At 35.3% G+C, this 18,005-nt stretch overlaps 1 protein-coding gene across 3 annotated transcripts in view; it reads left to right on the top strand.

The window, feature by feature from the left end:
• The window catches only part of CWC27 (CWC27 spliceosome associated cyclophilin), a 193,198-nt gene that overhangs the window by 19,455 nt on the left and 155,738 nt on the right, over positions 1-18,005 (top strand). For all 3 annotated transcript variants that reach the window (XR_005783736.1, XM_040452126.1, XM_040452140.1), the window contains exons 5-10: positions 249-347; positions 983-1,086; positions 2,808-2,877; positions 10,754-10,833; positions 11,788-11,821; positions 13,076-13,230. Coding sequence is in view for 2 of the 3 variants with exons in the window: in XM_040452126.1 (XP_040308060.1) it covers positions 249-347; positions 983-1,086; positions 2,808-2,877; positions 10,754-10,833; positions 11,788-11,821; positions 13,076-13,230 (542 nt within the window). In the remaining variant the exon portion in view is untranslated. The remainder of the gene's footprint in view (positions 1-248; positions 348-982; positions 1,087-2,807; positions 2,878-10,753; positions 10,834-11,787; positions 11,822-13,075; positions 13,231-18,005) is intronic.

Raw genomic sequence — 18,005 nt, 5'->3', positions numbered from 1 at the left:
GCGCCTGGGTGGCTCAGTTAAGGTCCAACTTTGGTTCAGGTCATAATCTCGCGGTACGTGGGTTCGAGCCCCACGTTGGGGTCTGTGCTGACAGCTCAAAGCCTGGAGCTTGCTTCGGGTTCTGTGTCTCCCTTTCTCTCTGCCCCTCCCTCACTCACGTTCTGTCCTGTCTGTCACTCAAAAATAAATAAACGTTAAGAAAAATTCAAAGAATAATTATAATAGTTTGCAGTTTTCTTATCTGATAGGTTACAGGGGATACAGTATATAACATGCTACGGCTAACAGAAGTAGACGTTGATGAGGAAGAAAGACCACGCAATCCACATAAAATAAGAAGTTGTGAGGTAGGAACATGATTTCTAAGATACAGTGCTTAATTGATCATTTAAAAGAAACTGATTATTAGTATTTTAAACTAATGGATGGAGGCTTTATACTAAATCAATAGTACAACTCAGATTTTATCTGTGTAATTTAGGTGCAATTTCTGATTAAGAATTTTTTTTTTTTTAATTGAAGGTTTGACTTCAAGGATGAGACTTTAGCTGATAATCCAATGCATGAAAAGCTTGATTTACAGTGTAAAGTTAGAGGAATTAGACTTACTTAGCTGAATGAAGTAACTTCCTAAGTAATTTAAGAGTGATCCTTCATTGAGGAAGCAAGGTCCTTAAGAGCATTTGCTTTGGGGTCAAAACCCTTGAGTTTGTCTTCCTTACTAGATATTAAGGTTTCTTGAATATTTTTCCTCTTTATAAAATAAGGATAAAATACACTCTACTTAATTGCACATAAGATTATTGAGAGAATACAATGAGACCATGTAAGTGGAAGCACTTTATGTAGTATATATATTAGACTTATAATAGTTATGTGAGCAAAAAATATAAATGCTAATGTCAACATAATTAAATATTGGTCTTAATTTTTTGTGAAGTTTTAAAAAATGGAATAATGTTTTCAAAATATTTTTTCATAGGTGTTGTTTAATCCTTTTGATGACATCATTCCCAGAGAAATAAAAAAGCCAAAAAAAGAGAAACCAGAGGAGGAAGTAAAGAAATTGAAGCCCAAAGGCACAAAGTAATCATAATAGAAACATTTTTCTTCAGATTGAAAAGCTGAAGAATTCATTTAATTCATTTTACTTCCTTTTGTAACAACTGTCTACTAGTGAAGGGGGAGGCCAGTGTGGGCCAGGAAGATATCTGAATTATGTGGTTTTTCCTAAAAATTCATTTCTTATATTTAAAAACTGTATATAACTTGAACTTAATCTGAAGAAGTATTGTGTCAGCTGTCTATATGAAATCTGTATTAATAAACAGATAAATATTTATGATCACTATAGCAATTATTTATATAAATGAGTTGAGAATTTTTGTTTTTTTTACTAATTTTTCAATTAATATATGCTCAGTATAAAGAACTTGGAAAGTAAAGTATGAATGATATAATGACTGCATGGTTACATAATTTTTCGCTCCTGTGTTGGAGTAAATAAGTTTCAGTATTTTGTCAACAGTATTTTTCACATTATTAGTTTTGTCTATTTTATAAAAATAGATATCAGAGAGTCAGATCTCAGCTTAATCTTTTAGTGATTTCCAGCGTCCATATTAGTTATTTTATTTTATTCCTAAGTGATAGATTCAGACAGTTCTAAGTGTAATCCTGCCTCAGTTTATAAGAAGCAAAGTATGTTAATATTTCTGAGCCCCAGTTTCCCCATCTTGTAAAATGGAGGTTATAATTACAACACCTGGTTGTTATGAAGATAAAACAAGAAGAGGAATTTGAAAACATCCAGTGGTATGGGTATTCAATACATATTTGTTTCTTTTTGTGACATCCTACAATATAAGTTAAGTCACTTTTATAAACTGTCAAATATGAGCCACTTTAATAAGCAGTTGATGTCTTGTGGCAAAATAAACTCTTATATAGCTATATATTTGCTCTCCTATTTTTTGATTCATTTATTTTGAGTAGTTTATCTCTGAGTGAAAGGTCACTGTCACCATATTCAGATACAGTATTTCATCACTATTATTTATCTTGGCAACAAGCCTGAAAGCTATGTGTTTTTGTTTGTTGTTTGTTTTTAATTCATAGCAAATATCTTAGGGATGATTTGGTAGTCATTGATTGCATCTAGGTTTTGAAAGAAAATTCCTCTTTGTTGCCAAATCTTTTATTTTTCCAATACTTGAGAGAGAGTTTTAATAACTTATTATTTATCTTCCTTGAGATGTCTTTAATTTGAAGCCTCAGAGAAGACAGTTTCTTCTTCCCCATGGGCTCTTTTTTTGTTAAGATTATTGCTTATATTTTTTTTATTTGACAATTTTGCATAACTTTTATCAGTTTTTAAATTTTAAGGCCTATTTTGGAAGATGCTAGATTAATTGCTTCCCATTTGTAGTGCTCTTGGGGCTATATATTTATTAGTTTTTCAGAAATCTCCATTTTGTTAACCAATATTTATATATATAAAAAAGCTTAATTATTTCTGTCATGCTTGACTTAGTATACTTAATGGTCGTGCTCAGGATGGATTTTAGTCATTAGTTTCATCTAATATGTGAAGTATCTATGGTCTGAAGCCAATGCCTTAACATTATGCTGAAAATACAGATCCTTAGTAGATTTCTGCTGAATCCTAAGTCATATTAGATACTGCTGAATGGTCAAAATGTGTTTCTTCTTGTATATTCTATTCTATTGCTTTGAAAATGCAATAAGTTTTGTTTAATTTTTTCTTAATTTTCTTTTTTCCTTTCTTTTTTTTTTTTTTTGATAAGAAATTTTAGTTTACTTTCATTTGGAGAGGAAGCTGAAGAAGAAGAGGAGGAAGTAAATCGAGTTAGTCAGGTACAACGCTAAGTTGCCCTTTGTTCTGAATTATAAAAAGTATTTTTGTATCTCCTGCTACATGTGGCACAGCAAGTTTTTCATAGTACACAGTCAGGAAGTGTTCGTCGAACTGATTTGTAAAATGACCTGTTGTTAGTAATATTTACAACTCCTGAGATGATATACCCTCTTAAAATTGTAATTTCGTGGGGTTTTTTAACTTGGCTTTTTTTTTTTTTTTTAGTCAGTCAGAACTAGAGTTAAAGAATGACTCAACTTTGTGATTCAGATTTTAATTGCTATTTAAATGATTTGCTAGATGATAATGATTATGATCATTGTTATAATAAATAGTGACGGACCAAGGTCTTACATTCATTTTAATATTATCTATCTATATATTATTAATGTCATTAATTCTCATCACAGCCCTTTAAGATACATATTATCATTATCCCCATTTCACCCATAAATAAATTAAGGTATAGATAGATTATAATTTGCTCACACAACTAGTAAGTAGCTAGAGCTGGGATTTGAACCTATGTCTGCCTCAGTATAAGATACATGTATTTGGATTATATATTGCCTCCTGGCCTTTGACCCTACCAGTGCTTCCATTAGGCCTATAAGTATCATTTTCCTGAATATCACTTTTATCACCGTATACATTGTGAACACCTATGGTGCCTTGCCATTATTTAGAGCAGTGAATCTGTTAAATATACCCCAAGAAAATCATCCTAAAGGGTTTGTACTCCCAAAGATTCTGGTATGTCTTCCCATGGATGATGAAGAAATTATGGAAATTTATTTAGAGACTCAAATTGGGGAGGGATGGGAAGGATGGAAGGAAGGGGAGGGAGGACTGCCTTTGATACAGCAGTTTGGTACATTATAATAATAGTGGAGGGTTGAAATGCAGAGTTTTTAAAAAGTGGACAATTCCTGTTCTTAGATCTGTTTGTAAAGAAAACCATAATGCCTTTAAACCACTCTTCTGTAAATAGATTACCTTTTTGCAGTATTTAAAAAGAAAGAAAGAAGATTAGTGAACACGGAAACCTAAAGGATTAGGTTCAAAGTTTTATCATAGTAATTAAAATTCTATAACTTAGCACTGCCTTATTTGCTTAGAAATAGTTACCTATTTCTAACCAACAGTAATGACAGCATTGATTTAAAAGCACATTATTTTTACCCTTGTTTTTAATTCTTTATCCATATACTTCCCTCGTCACTTTAGATCCTCTCCCCTTTCTCTCTGCCCCTCCACTGCTCATGCTCACACACACCTCTCTCTCTCAAAGATAAATAAACATCAAAAAAAAAAAAATTAAAAAAAGAGAAATGTTCTGGTCATAATTTTTGTCTTGCTGTCTTCAGTGTCCTTGAGTGATATGTTTGATACCATGGATTCAGCTACCACCTGTATGCTAATAATTCTGAACTCTAGGAACACAGCCCAATATTATTTCTGGGCTATTATCCCACATTCTTGATTTTTTCTCTAGGAAACATCTCTACTTCAGGTGTCAAAGTTAAATACATCTTTATATGAAAACCTCCTTTCTTTAGGCCTGTTCAGTATCATTGATCACTCTGGCACCCCAGTATGTCTGAAGTTATCTTCTTTAGATGTCAGAGCACTAGTTTTGCATTATTCATGATTCAAATTTGTGCCTTATTAAAATGAAAGATATACTTCATGTCATGATCCTGTGGGTATATTTGTAAATGGACAAAACCACAAATGTCAGATCTGGAAGTTGCCAGGAGTCCCTTTCACTGATGTTTTCTGAAGATGTCAAGTTTCCTTACATACATACCCATGCCTTCCCCACAATACCCCCACTCCTGTTTCTCGTTTTGTCTGGAGTGTCTTCTCTGTCATTTGACTCCACTAGATTTAGCTCCACTATAAATAAATATTTATTTTATGTAATCTCTAAAATGGCCATGTGATATAGATATTATTCCTATTTAAGCAAAGAAATCAGTACTCAGAAAGGCTAGGTCACTGTGCAAGACCAATGTAATTAAGAGGTAGTAAAATCAGAGTTTTGGTCTTAGGTTTCTATAGCCATTTAAGTCTCTAATACGATTCAAGTGCTCAGAAGCTGCCTCCTCCCAGCTGAAGCCATCTAGAAGGCTGGTGGGAAATTGCATTGGTGGCACAGCATTCTGGGGTGGAAGGCAGCTCAGTGCAGCTGGCCCCCTGCTGTTGCCTAACTCCCACAGGGTCCTGGACATCAGGCTGAGCAGCCTTGGAGACAGAGCCAGGGTAGGAGAAAGGAGTTCTTCTATCATTCTTTTTGTCAAATTAAATTTCTAGTCTGAAGTAAGTTTTGTTCAGTAAGTTTAGGATTGACTTTACTAGGAAATTAGTTTGAATTTTTTCTATTTGTAACAACAGTATGTGTTACATGTTTAAAGCATATCTTCTGCTGCTGCTGCTTACTATTATTGTACAAAGTAAAACAAACAAAATGTTTAATTTACACTGAATATCGTGAACTTGATAAAAGCAATTTGTGTTTGCTACAAGGTTGAAATGCAAAAGGAGAGCACCGCAGATAGTGTTGTCTTGCCCTTTATGTTTGCTCTCAAACCTGAAAAACACTTCACACAGTGGAAAGACTAAATTCGTTCCTTTTTGCCAAGAAAATTGCAAACCACAGTCCATTATCAAATGAATAGTATAGGCCTAGTATTGTGTCATCATATTTCTCTCATCTGACTCTGTGCTGTGTGATAAAATTATCAAATGCTTGTTTCTGACCCTCAAATCTGTATCTTTTAGTTGGCTTATTCTTCTTTTCACCAGCTGCCTACTGGCCATCTCTCTCTATCTGAATATCTTACTAGTAACCCAAGCCCTAGCCAAGGCTTAGTTCATTATCTTTGTTTTCCAGACTTCTCCCTGTTCTGTGACTTCTTTTTCCACTCCCTGGTATCAGTATCCTCTAAAGAAAAATTTTAGATTCCGGTGTTTTTCTTACTTTTTTCTCTGCAAAACCAGTTTGTTGTAGTATTCTACCAATTTTTCATCCATAACATATCTTAAATCTATTTTTCCTTTTAATTTTTTTTGCTACTACCCTCATTCAGGCCTTCATTTCTAGCCTGGGCTGCTGCCTTAGTCTATAGACTGGTCTCCCAAGTTCTTACTCTTTATTCTCTTTCACTCAGAACAGTTTTCCTGAAACCCTGAAACCTCTTTAAGATGTCACAGTTACACTCTGTTAACTCTAGAAGTAAGGCCATGATCCCCCTTTACCAATTCTGCCCTTTGGTCTAATACTTCTTCTTCTTCTTCTTCTTTTTTTTTTTTAAATGTTTATTTATTTACTTCGAGGGAGAGAGAGAGATCGCAAGCAGCGGAGGGGCAGAGAGACAGAGAGAGAGAGAATCTTAAGCAGACTCTGCACTGCCCAGAGCTCCATGCGGGACTCAATCTCACCAACACTGAGATCATGACCTGAGCTGAAATCAAGAGTCAGACGCTTAACTGACTGAACCACCCAGGCGCCCTTGTCTAATACTTCCTAAACCATTTAAAACCACTGGAAAATAGGTCCAATACTTCCTTAAAAATTAAAAATTACATTCCTACACCCCATTTCAGACCTACTGAATCAGAATCTCCAAGGAAGGGGCCTGAGAAGCTGTACTTTTAATGAATTCCCTGGAATTCTTATCAGGGAAATGTAGGAAACACTGTTAGCAGACCTGAACTATTTGCTGTTCTACATAAATGTTTTGTATTTTCTTTTCTGTGTGTCTTTGTTCACGTTTTTCACCTGCCTGAAGTCCTATCCCATTCTGGATGTCAAAGTCACACTTATTTTCAACACCTAAAATACCATCTTTCTAAATGTCTTTTCTTAATTGTTTCTTTTTCTGATCTAACTTTTGCTTCTCTTGTGACAGTTAACATTTTCCTTTTAATAACATCCATTTTGTTTTATTATACAAGAAATATGTGACTATGTTCTCACTGTATACTACTCAAACATTATACCCTTTTCTTTCTTCTATATTAAGTGTGTAGAGTTCTGGGCTGTGGGCTCTTTGATGGTAAACTGTGTCATCTTTGAGTGACAGTAGGTTGGAGTAGAGATAGCATGGATTTGGGATCATACACACTCATATTGGCACTTTGCTTTCCACTGATACTTTGTGACCTTTACTTAGTCTCTCCGAGCCTTACATCTCCTCCTTGTAACATGAAAATACGCTGAACCATTTAGATTGTGAAATAAGGACGTGGGTAGTCATTACTTCGATACAATATGCAGTCTTGGAAAATGTTTTTGAAAGTCAAATGTCTTAAACAGTATACTCTATGTTATAATCTGTATTATATTCTCAGAGAGCTAAAGAATATCAAACAGTCTCTAATATGATTGTGAGTATTATTCAGACGCTGCTGCCCTCATGTTAAAGCAGTCTAGAGGGTTGGGTTGGCAAAAAACTTCACCAACAATTTGGGGTTGGAAGCCTTACCTCCACACAACTGCCCTAGTGCTCTTACTGAGCACTCCCTGGGGCTCCTGGATCGTAGCTTGAGCAGCCTTGAAGGCATCCTGTACATCATGACCCACCAACAACCCATTCTCCACATGTGAATGGGTCTCGGCACACTGTGCAGAATCTTTGGCTTACCGAATTTAGCTATTTGGTCTGTTTATATAATGGAGACATGAATAAGTTTAGTTTGAGAAAATACAACAACAATAAAAAATCATTGCAGGTTGTTGACTTAGAGGAAAGGAAATTCTCTAGAGGACATGAGACAAACTCTAGAGCCAAAAAAAAAAAAAAATGGAAGTAGATTTTATATATTTTCCTTTTGTACGGTTCTTCAGACTTTGAGAACTGTTCCAATACAGTTTACCTTTGGGGTTAAATGAGACCTTGCTAAGAAAAATGAATGCTAGCCTGAATATTGGAAAAGTATGACCAATAGATAAAAGTAAGACTTACTGTTTTTAAATGTATGTAATAATTAGAACCAAAGTCAAGTAAGTGTCTTTTACAATGACCAAGAACAATTTTCAGTTTCATTGGATGGATGAAATTAAATATTTCTAGAAGTCTTGAAAATAATTGTTTCATTGTTCATTTGCTTATCAAGTTCATTGACTCCACAGTGTGTTAAGCTTTATTCCAGAACCTGTCTAACATCACAAGTTAATAATGCTGAAGTCTGAACTGGGGCTTTGGGGTTTTACTTTATGTGAAAGTAGAAATAAGATAGAACCCCTCTGGTTTATGGATTATCAGTGTGGGATTACAGAGACAACTTCACCCCACTCATTTATTCCTGACAAAGTACCTCTCCCACATGGGTTAGCTCTCCTTCATTATTTATTTCAGTATCTTTCTATTACCTGATAAAATCTCTTTTAGAATAATAGAATTTTACAGCTCAAAGGGATCTAGTCCAACTTCCTTCCTTTATAGATGAGGAAACTGAGACTCTAGTTAAGTGACTTGCCAGACTGACTTCATTTCCTTTTTGATAGGATTGCATGATAGGAGGATGCCATAATAACGTATCTTGAGTTCTGGAAAGCATACTGTCAGAGTCTTGTGGACAACACGAGGAAATGTGATCTGGGAGATATTATAGTCAGATGGGTTTATAGTTGATTGAATACTTCTGCCCAAAGAGTGCTTTGTTGTCAACCTGTGCATGATTATTTGAAGTAGGAAGTTAAAGTGGAATAGGAGTACATGTAAATTCTGTACTTGAACTTAATGCAATCAGCTGAATAGGTATAAGACTTTATAGGCCATAAGTCCTAGTTGAATTATGAAGAGTAAGATCTCTGAATAAGGAATTTAACATTCTTTGCATTTGGGGGATCACATTTGCAGCATTTTGTTCAGTTCAGAACACATTTAAGAAGGATACTGACAAACCAGATGCATTCAGAGGAAGGGAGGATCTTGCGGAGGATGGGGATGAAGCCAAAAACCATTGCACATGGAGAATGCTTGACGAGCTGGATATACTTTGAAGATGTAAAAACTAAGTGAAAATGTGGTCCTAGGCTTCAAACATTTGGAGAGTTTTTATCTGGAGGATCCCTGCCTTTGTTTTACTTTCTTAAATAATAGTTTTATTCAACTGTCCGTACTGGTTTAAAGTTTACTCCCAAATCTTTGTGTCTAATTTAAAAACAGATGTCAGAAACTATTTTTCATGTGAAAGTCTACAATCAAACAAGCAGTTAAGTGGTATTTCATTATAAGGCAAGTTAAGTGGTATTTCATTATAAAGGTATCTCAATAGCTAGATTTAAAAAATAGTGAGTAAACTGTGCCACATTCACAGTGATACACATAGCATTTCTCTCACTGCAAGATATGCTAACATTTTTACCTCAAATCCCAAGTTATAAAAAAACTCTTTTTCTCACCCATAAAAAGTTACATGGATGGACAAATATACCACTTTTGAGAATAAAATAAGAATGCTTTGTCCTATTCTCATTTATTCCAAGAAATTAAAGTCTCCCAAAAGCTTGGATCTGGAGGTACACACAGCATGAAGACTGCTGCCAGGCCTTTTGCACAGAAGTTGTCAGAAATGTTGAACAGTCTAATTTACAAACTGTTCTGGCCTGATTAAATTGTATTAAACTTTACTTGTCCTAGTTGTTTATACTTAACTAGTTTTAAAAAGATGTTAATATATTTGTATTCATCTCATATTTCTGCTGTAACTAATGACTATCAATTTAGTGGTCTGAAGCAAAACAGATTTTATATGGTACATTTCTGGGGTCACAGGTCCAAAACAGGTTTCCCTGGGCTACATACTGGGGTATTGGCAGGGCTTCCTTCCTTCTGGAGGTTCTGGGAAGAATCTCTTCCCTTCACTTTTCCACCTTTAGAGCTCATTTGCATTCCTTGGCTTGTGGCCGCTTCCTCTAGCTTCAAAGCCAACAATAGCCCATAGAGTCTTTCTCATGCTTTATCATTATGGGATGTACTCTCCTGCCTCCCTCTTTCACTTGTAAGGACTCTTGTGATTACATTGGATGTACCCTGATAAACCAGGCTAATCTCCCCATCTCAGAATCCTTAATTTATCCACAAAGTCCCTTTTGCCATGTCAGGTAACATATTCACAGGCTTTGAGGACTAGGATGTGGACATCTGTAGGGGGTCATTATTATACCTACCAATCTCTTTGTATTTAAACTGTACTCTATTGACTATACCTAATAGCAGACATTACTTGTAGTTTGTTTTAGTTCTAGAAGGTAAAACTAGGACTGGTTGGATGGTTAGAAATTGCACGTGGATTTTTTCCCCTCCAATTAGAAAGAGAACTGCCCAAGAAGAGAAGACTAGAAGAATTTAAAAAGGGTGGTGTGTGTGTGTGTGTGTGTGTGTGTGTGTGTGTGTGTGTGTGTGTGTGGTGTGGTTGTAAGCTCCTTTCAGGTGTTGAGATACTGGTTAACTAGTCAGCAGTAATGTCAAGGAGATTCCTGCTTTGGGTGAGAGACTAGATTAAGTGGCCTATGAGATCTTTATTTTTCAACTATTAACTCTGGTTCTGTGCTAAAGGTCAGAGAATGTGATCGGGTTCTTCAGAGAAACAATACATGTATATGTGCAGTTCTGTGGTAACTTATTTTGAAGGATGTATCATTTTTTGGAAGAAAAGGTGTTTTTAAAATAATATTTTCTGTCAATGCAAGAGTTAGCTTCTTACTTATAAAGCTTTAATTTATGCTGAAAATTTCAGGAACATATATCTTTTGCTAGCCACATTACAGCAGTACTAGATTTTATGTAAATTTGTTCACTTGCCCTTTTGGAAGACTATTTTATTTCTTCCTCACTTATGATTATATCATATATTTCTTCCTAGAGCATGAAGGGAAAAAGCAAAAGTAGTCATGACTTGCTTAAGGATGATCCCCATCTCAGTTCTGTGCCAGCTGTTGGAAGGTTAGTATGCTACCAATGTGATCTCAAATCCTTATTTTCTGGCTCGGATATTTTCTCGCTGCTTTGTGACAAAATGCTCTGTTCTCTTAAATCCAGTTTTTTCCACTCAGACAAAAAACAAAAGCATTTTGGTGATGGAGATAGTAGAGGTTCTAGTATAATGGAGGGAAGCACACTGGCCTCTTATACTCATCTTACTATCTATCTCTGTTGAACTAATTAAATTTAAAATTAAGTGCTAAACTTTTAAATCTTGGGATAGTTTGAATAGGAAACTGTTTGCTTTTTTTTTTTAAAGTTTAATGTTTAATTCAAAGTTGCTTTGAAGCATTGTGTACCAGTTGGTATGATGAGTAGACAAATCAGAGTTGAAAAGTTTTGTGAAGTCACTGTATTTTAGACCAATTCACTGAGTATTTTTTTCTGATATATTTTAGGAGTTAACAGAAAACTCTATCTTTGTTGCTTCTCTCTGAGAAGGGAGGATGTAATTCTGTTAAATACAACTGCACATGATATTGGGACAATGTCTCAAATGGGGATTAAAACACTATTGTACTGAATTTAGCTTGTGTTACAAAATTCTATTTCAAAAAAATCTTTTCTTAATATCCTGGTAGTTTAAGGATTTGGCCTTTTCAGCCAGAATATGTCAAGCCAATGGAAGAAATTGTTTTCTCAACTCCTCTGTTCATAAAAATGTCACTATTGGTTGTTATTTGCTTTTTTCTGTTAATTCTAGTGAATTTTTATATGTGCTAATTGGGCATACTTATTATTCTATTTGTAAAAATGAATCTCTTTTAGAATGTTTCTGTTTGCTCTACAATGCCATTCTGAAATTCCTATATTTTGAACTGTTAATCCCAGCAAAATATTCTAAATTTTGATTAGTGAAAAATTTTATTAGTTTCATTTTGAAGGTAAACTTTACTTGCTTTCATTTTTTTGTAGCGAAACAGGTGATGCAGCAGGAGATTCAGCTAATGTGAGTCTTAATCTTACTATAAATATAGTTTGAACAATTAAAAAATTTTTAAAGATCTGAAAACTAAATCATTTATTTTGATTGAAGTATTTCCTTCCAAGTGTGCATGTAGATGTGTATTTCCCTACAAACTGAAATCATACGTATATGAATTTCTAGCCCATTTTTCTCCCTCTCACTACTAGAATACTCAAAATTCAGATGTCATTGATTTTATTTCATTGTGTTAAAAGTTTAAATGTTGGGGTGCCTGGGTGGCTCAGTCGGTTAAGTGTCCGACTTCGGCTTAGGTCATGATCTCACGGTTCGTGAGTTTGAGCCCCGCGTCGGGCTCTGTTCTGACAGCTCAGAACTTGGATCCTGCTTTAGATTCTGTGTCTCCCTCTCTGCCCCTTCTCTGCTCACACTCTGTCTCTCACTCTCTCAAAAATATGTAAACATAAAAAAAAAAAATTTTTAAACAAAAGTTTAAATGTTGATGCGTGGGCATCCTACACAGCGTATGGGAAAATGCTTAGATCAGTCATTTATAGCAGTATTCCTTAATGTACACAATTCAGAAGATTCTCATTCAAGACTATAGCGATCTTTATTAATTGTATTGGCGATTAAAGCTGATTATAAAAAAGACCTAAAGGAGGTGTAAGAGCAAGCAGTGCAGGTGCATAGAATTTGGGTGTTTCTGAATGGAGAGAACGCCAGCGCTAAAGCTGACTGGTGTTGCTGGCCTGGAGTTGTAGGAGATTGTGTCAGGGAGTACAGACTGTACAGGGTCCTGAGTGAGTTGAGGGTCCCCTGGAGGATTCTGAGAAGGGGAGTAATTGCTGTGACTTCAATTATACTAAGAAATCTAAGCTTCTCCACCTTCTCCTCACCTACTTGAATTAATCTCTGGTTGAGGTCGGTATGCTGGCCAGCTGCCTGCAGAATTTACATTTCCCCTGGGAAAGAACAGGAATGTGGACAACACAATACCCTGGGTGATACAGAGGGAGCACGGCCTGTGCTGCACGGAGGGGCTGTGTGTGAAGGGAGCAAACACTCCTTACTCAGGTATCCCATACTGATGTAGTTGGCCTACAGCAGACCATACGGGTACTCCCGCCTGTAGCAAATGCTTCGAGTCCTTACTAATTTAAAATAAAAAAAACAAAACTGGCTTAGAATGCAATATGGACAGTCGGAGATGGATCTCTGGTGGTGTGAGGGGATGTGGGATGCCTAGCAAATACTGCATTTCAATTTCTTCTACAGGATGGAGAATATGAAGGTGCAGAGCATGATGAATATATTGATGGTGATGGGAAGAACCTGATGAGAGAAAGGATTGCAAAAAAATTAAAAAAGGACACCGGTGCAAATGTGAAGTCCACTGGAGAGGGAGAAGTGAAGAAGTTGGTTACCCGCAGGTGAGTCAGTTATGGTGCTTCCTGGTGTCAGTTGTCTTTCTCTCCTTCACTCTAAATTAGTATTGAGTCCTCTCTTCCACTTCTTTTTTAGAACACTATTTTCATAATGTTTGATAGATATGCCAGTTGTGTGTTAGCCTGTTTGGGGGCCTAAAATACAGTTTTAAAGTACTTACCGCAATGGTCCCTCGAGTCAAATTCCTCTTCATTTTCTAATCTCTTCTTTAAAAGCCCCTACAAATTTCTATATGTGGGGCAAGCAATATATTAGTTAGATGCAGAAGGCCGTGTTTGCCTAATACCAATGCAAGCAGTAGAGTAACATAGAATGAAAAGCCAAGTCCTTAGATTTAGGTGAGTAAAATATGTCACAACTGGTTATGAAAGTGTGCGGGCCTGAAAAAATTCTTAACTATCTTTTCAACTCTGATTTATACCATATACCCCTCCTAATCTCTGTCAGAAAAGAAATTTCAGCAAATGTCTGATAGTGAAGAGTTGTTAAATTTTGTGACTCAACACTATATTCTGAAATTCAACTTAACTGAAAAACTCTCCTTTGTGATTTTATTATTCAACTTTATGGTATACATTTTAAATAATACTGCCTTAAAAATGTTTTCTTTGGATCGCCTACATTTGGGGATAAGATGGGTGTAACTACATATAAACAACATTCTTATATTTTTTTTAAGTGTATTTATTTTGAGAGAGAGACAGAGAGAGTGAGCAGGGGAGGGGCAGAGAGAGAGAAAGAGAGAATCCCAAGCAGGCTCCACACTGTCAGCACAGAGCCCGACGTGGGGCTGGAACTCATAGCACTGTGAGATCATGACCTGAGCCAAAACCAAGAGTTGGATGCTTAGCTGACTGAGCCTCCCAGGAACCCCAGCAACATTCTTATTTTTCTGCTATGTTTCTCCACTTCATATAGAAAAACTTAAAAATAAAAGGCATTTCCCTATTGGCACTGCTTCGGTTCCTCAATTTTTTCCTTCATGTAACCTGAAAAGTAATTGTCAGCAATCTCCACTGATGGCAATAAACCCTTATATTCAGAAATCGTACTTAAATATAGTAGATTAACATTGGGCAACTATTGACAATGTTTTAGTGATCATATATGAGCTTATATATCATATCAAGTCTGTAACCTTAAGTCAGATTATACATACAATCAAGGATGCTTTTTCTCTCTCATTTTCATTCAAAACATGCATTTTCTAATTTTTAAGAACTATGAATGTGGTACAGGTTAGGCTTATAATGTGACAAAAAATGCATTTTGAATTTTTAACAGATGAAACAAATAGTTGTTATGCTTAAGTGCTTAAGTCCTCAATTCTCCTGTCTTACTGGCTTTAATACAAGTTGCAATATTTATACACCCTGTAATTAATATAACTTATAATTTAGCAGAGCTGACTTTTCTTTAAGTACTAAATAAAGCTTATTTGGCAAAATTTGCCTTAATAAATAGTGAAAACACCAAAACATCTATTTTTAACTATTCCCCTCTTCCCCCAGATTTTCAATATTGACATCCTCCTCTCTCCCTCTTTCATCTTACCTCTCCTGCCCTCAAAGAGAAATAAAAGAAAAATAAGGAGGTCGGGATAGAGAAGACAGTACAGGATTTCAAAGGGAAAATACAGTTTTTCACTCTTACTTAGAAATTTCCACATTTGTCTCATGAACACTTATTTTGCGTACAAAAAAAGTCCAAAATTATTAGTTATAGCAGCTTCACTATAGTTTAACTCTCAAGTTAGTGTTATGTTAAAAAAATAAAAGGGTCAATATACTGGGACTGAAATAATTTTATAAGGAATAAAATATGATATTTAAGTATTTCTGATGTTTTAAAAAGATATGTGCTGGTAAAGATTTAAATCAGTGTCTTTCAACCTTTTCAGTACATTGAGGTCACCTAGGAATAGGCCCCACCTCTGACTACGTCTGTCAGAAATTTTGGTATGGCATCCTAAGGTTAAAAAAACACTCTAGGAAAAATAAATAAATAAATAAATAAAATAAAATAAAATAAAATAAATAATAATAAAAAAAAAAGCACTCCAGGTTATTCTACTGAGCACCTAAGGTTAATTTTAAGTTTGGGCTTAATTGGCGCTGGTCTTTTGGAACGTCCTATTTTAAAGTTGATTGTAAAGAATTATTGTTTTGCCTGTAGGTGGAGCTCAACTGCTGCAAGTTAATCCTATAAACCAAATTCAGCTCTCTGCCCTATTTTTTAGCATCCGTGTAGGGATTCATAATAAAAGACCAAAGGATAAAATCAGACGTAACAAGCAGACCAAATAGTTAGAAATCGTCTTAATAGATGAAATATGAAATAATAGAAATATGTCTTAAAACAACTCTCTTATTGGTAAAGTTAAGTCGTATTTGTGTTTTAGTTATGACTTATGTTAGGTTGACTGAATATGAAATATCATTATTATGATAGTACCAGGAATTTAGATATGGATATTGAAGTTGGGATGGAAGACCTAATGAGTTGGATTGAACTTTAAGTTACGAGGCAAGGGGTAATATAGTCGTAAATACCTCCTGAGTATACTCCCCGAGGCCTGGGTGAACACCCAAATTAGATGGTGCCAATTGTAGCCACTCCAGTCTCTCTTTGTTGGGTTTGACATATGTTACTAGGATTTCTTAACTTCCCATTGTTTCTAGCTTCTCAAAAACATTTGTGAGCTTTCTCTCAGCCTTGGGGATCTGAGTCTCAATATGATCAGTCACAGGAAGTCCAGATTCAAAAAGATAATACCAAATTTAAATTTCAAACATTTAGAAGATAGTATGCATTTTTAAATTATAGTACAAATTTTAAAAGATAATACAATAACAGATTGAAATCCGCAGACCTTTTAACAACCCTTTTTTAACCATTAGAATCATCATCTCTGAGAAGTCCCCCTCTTCTGTTCAACAGAACATTTACAAGCAAGGACTGCATTAACCATTTAGACCATTTCTGCTTCTGTTTACCTTCGTTTGCTCTGAGATGTCTACTGAAGCAGACATTTAAAAAGAGGAAGAGAAAGAAATGCGAGATATATACCGTGGGTAACTTGGTCTCTGAATAAAGAAAATTTGCAGGTATTATCTCTTTGGTATGGAATAGCAGATGACCAAGCTATGGAGCAGTCCCAATTTTAATGAACTTTGCATGCTAACTTGTACTAGAACTTGCTTTTTATTTTGTATATGTTCTTTCCTAAGCAGTCATTCTACTCTCAAACATATGTTACTGTTGTAGCCAGATGCTGCAAGAACTGCTATATGCCAGACAGTGCTAGACTCCAGGAACATGAAAATAAAGGCACATGTTCAAAATATAGTATATGAGTGCAATTATAAACAATTAATTACAATTTAGTATGTCGAGTGCCCTAATAGACGTGTCTACAAATTATTATGGATGTTAGGTAGGCAATATATATTTCTGGGAAAGTTCAAAATACCAGGTCAAAAAATAGTTGAATGTGGGGCACTAGGGTGGCTCAGTCGGTTAAGCGTACGACTTCTGCTCAGGTCATGATCTCATGGCTCGTGGATTTGAACCCTGCATCAGGCTCTGTGCTGATGGGATTCTGTCTCGCTCTCTCTCTCACTCTCTCTCTCTCTCTCTCTCTCTCTCTGCCCCTCTCCCCACTCACACTCTGTCTCTCTCTCTCTCTCAAAAATAAATTAACATTGAAAAAAAGAGTTGAATGTCCAATTGCCATTTTTGTAGATCAAGAATGGACAAATATCATCAATTTCATAAATTATACCCTAATGCTAGAAAGATAAACCATTTTTTGGAGCCACTATTGGAAAGAAATAACATTTTAGCATTAAGTCCAATCCTTGAAATTAGTGTTGTATAATACCCCAATGTAGACTAGATGGTTTATTTTACTGCCTTTATCTGTTACATTTAAAATTTTGGAATAGTAAAAATTATAATGTAAACCATACCATCATTTGGCATTTCTGGCAAGCTTCTACTTTTCTTCTGTTTGGGTCTTTATAGTAAGGATTTTTGGATATTTTGAACAAAACTGTTTCTTGGGCTGTTTGAACTAAAAAAAACACTTTTAAAATGCCCAGTTAGTTCATTGAGAACCTTAATCCATATCCAAGGAATCACCTTCAAAATAAAACAAACAAACAAAATCCTTGAACTTCAATTATATACTTCAGAAATTTGACAACCCTACTGTTTTTACAATTAGATTTCAAATGGAAGACAGGAAGCAGTGAAATGGCCACATGGGGGAGATTCTTCTGTAAAAATGGAGAAAAAGCATTTGCATCTCTTTAGAATGTATTGATTTGTATTATGCCTGAGAGTTACATTCTATTGATCTGGTAGTATCACTTGTTTTTGGAGAACGGAGTTGTACATTTGAAATGTAGCGTTGAGATTATGTGCAGAAAAACATTTCTTAAGTTATTCAAGCATTTGAGGAAGTATTCTCTACCCTGGAACAAATCTAGTCACATTGAAGAGTTGTGAAATTCATTGCTTTCCTACTTTCTTTGTCTATACATTGTGAATTCACCTATCAATTAAATTGGCAAAATACAGAAGAAAGAGGCCACTCAAGATGCAAAGATCTTTGTTTAGCACAAAGTTAAAAACACATGAAGTTGCACAAGGGCCTGAGGGAAACTTAGAGTTAGTGATTTTATTTTTTCCTCTCGTCTTTTTTTTCTCTAGTTTTACTCTTTGTATCCTTTCCCCCCAAAGTGTTCAGAGATTT

The sequence above is a fragment of the Herpailurus yagouaroundi genome, unplaced genomic scaffold (genome assembly GCF_014898765.1).
Source record: "Herpailurus yagouaroundi ecotype Mexico unplaced genomic scaffold, PumYag 29, whole genome shotgun sequence".
In the NCBI taxonomy this organism is placed as follows: domain Eukaryota; kingdom Metazoa; phylum Chordata; class Mammalia; order Carnivora; family Felidae; genus Herpailurus; species Herpailurus yagouaroundi.
The sequence above is the reverse complement of the archived record's forward strand: the minus strand, read 5'-3'. Positions and strand labels throughout refer to the sequence as shown.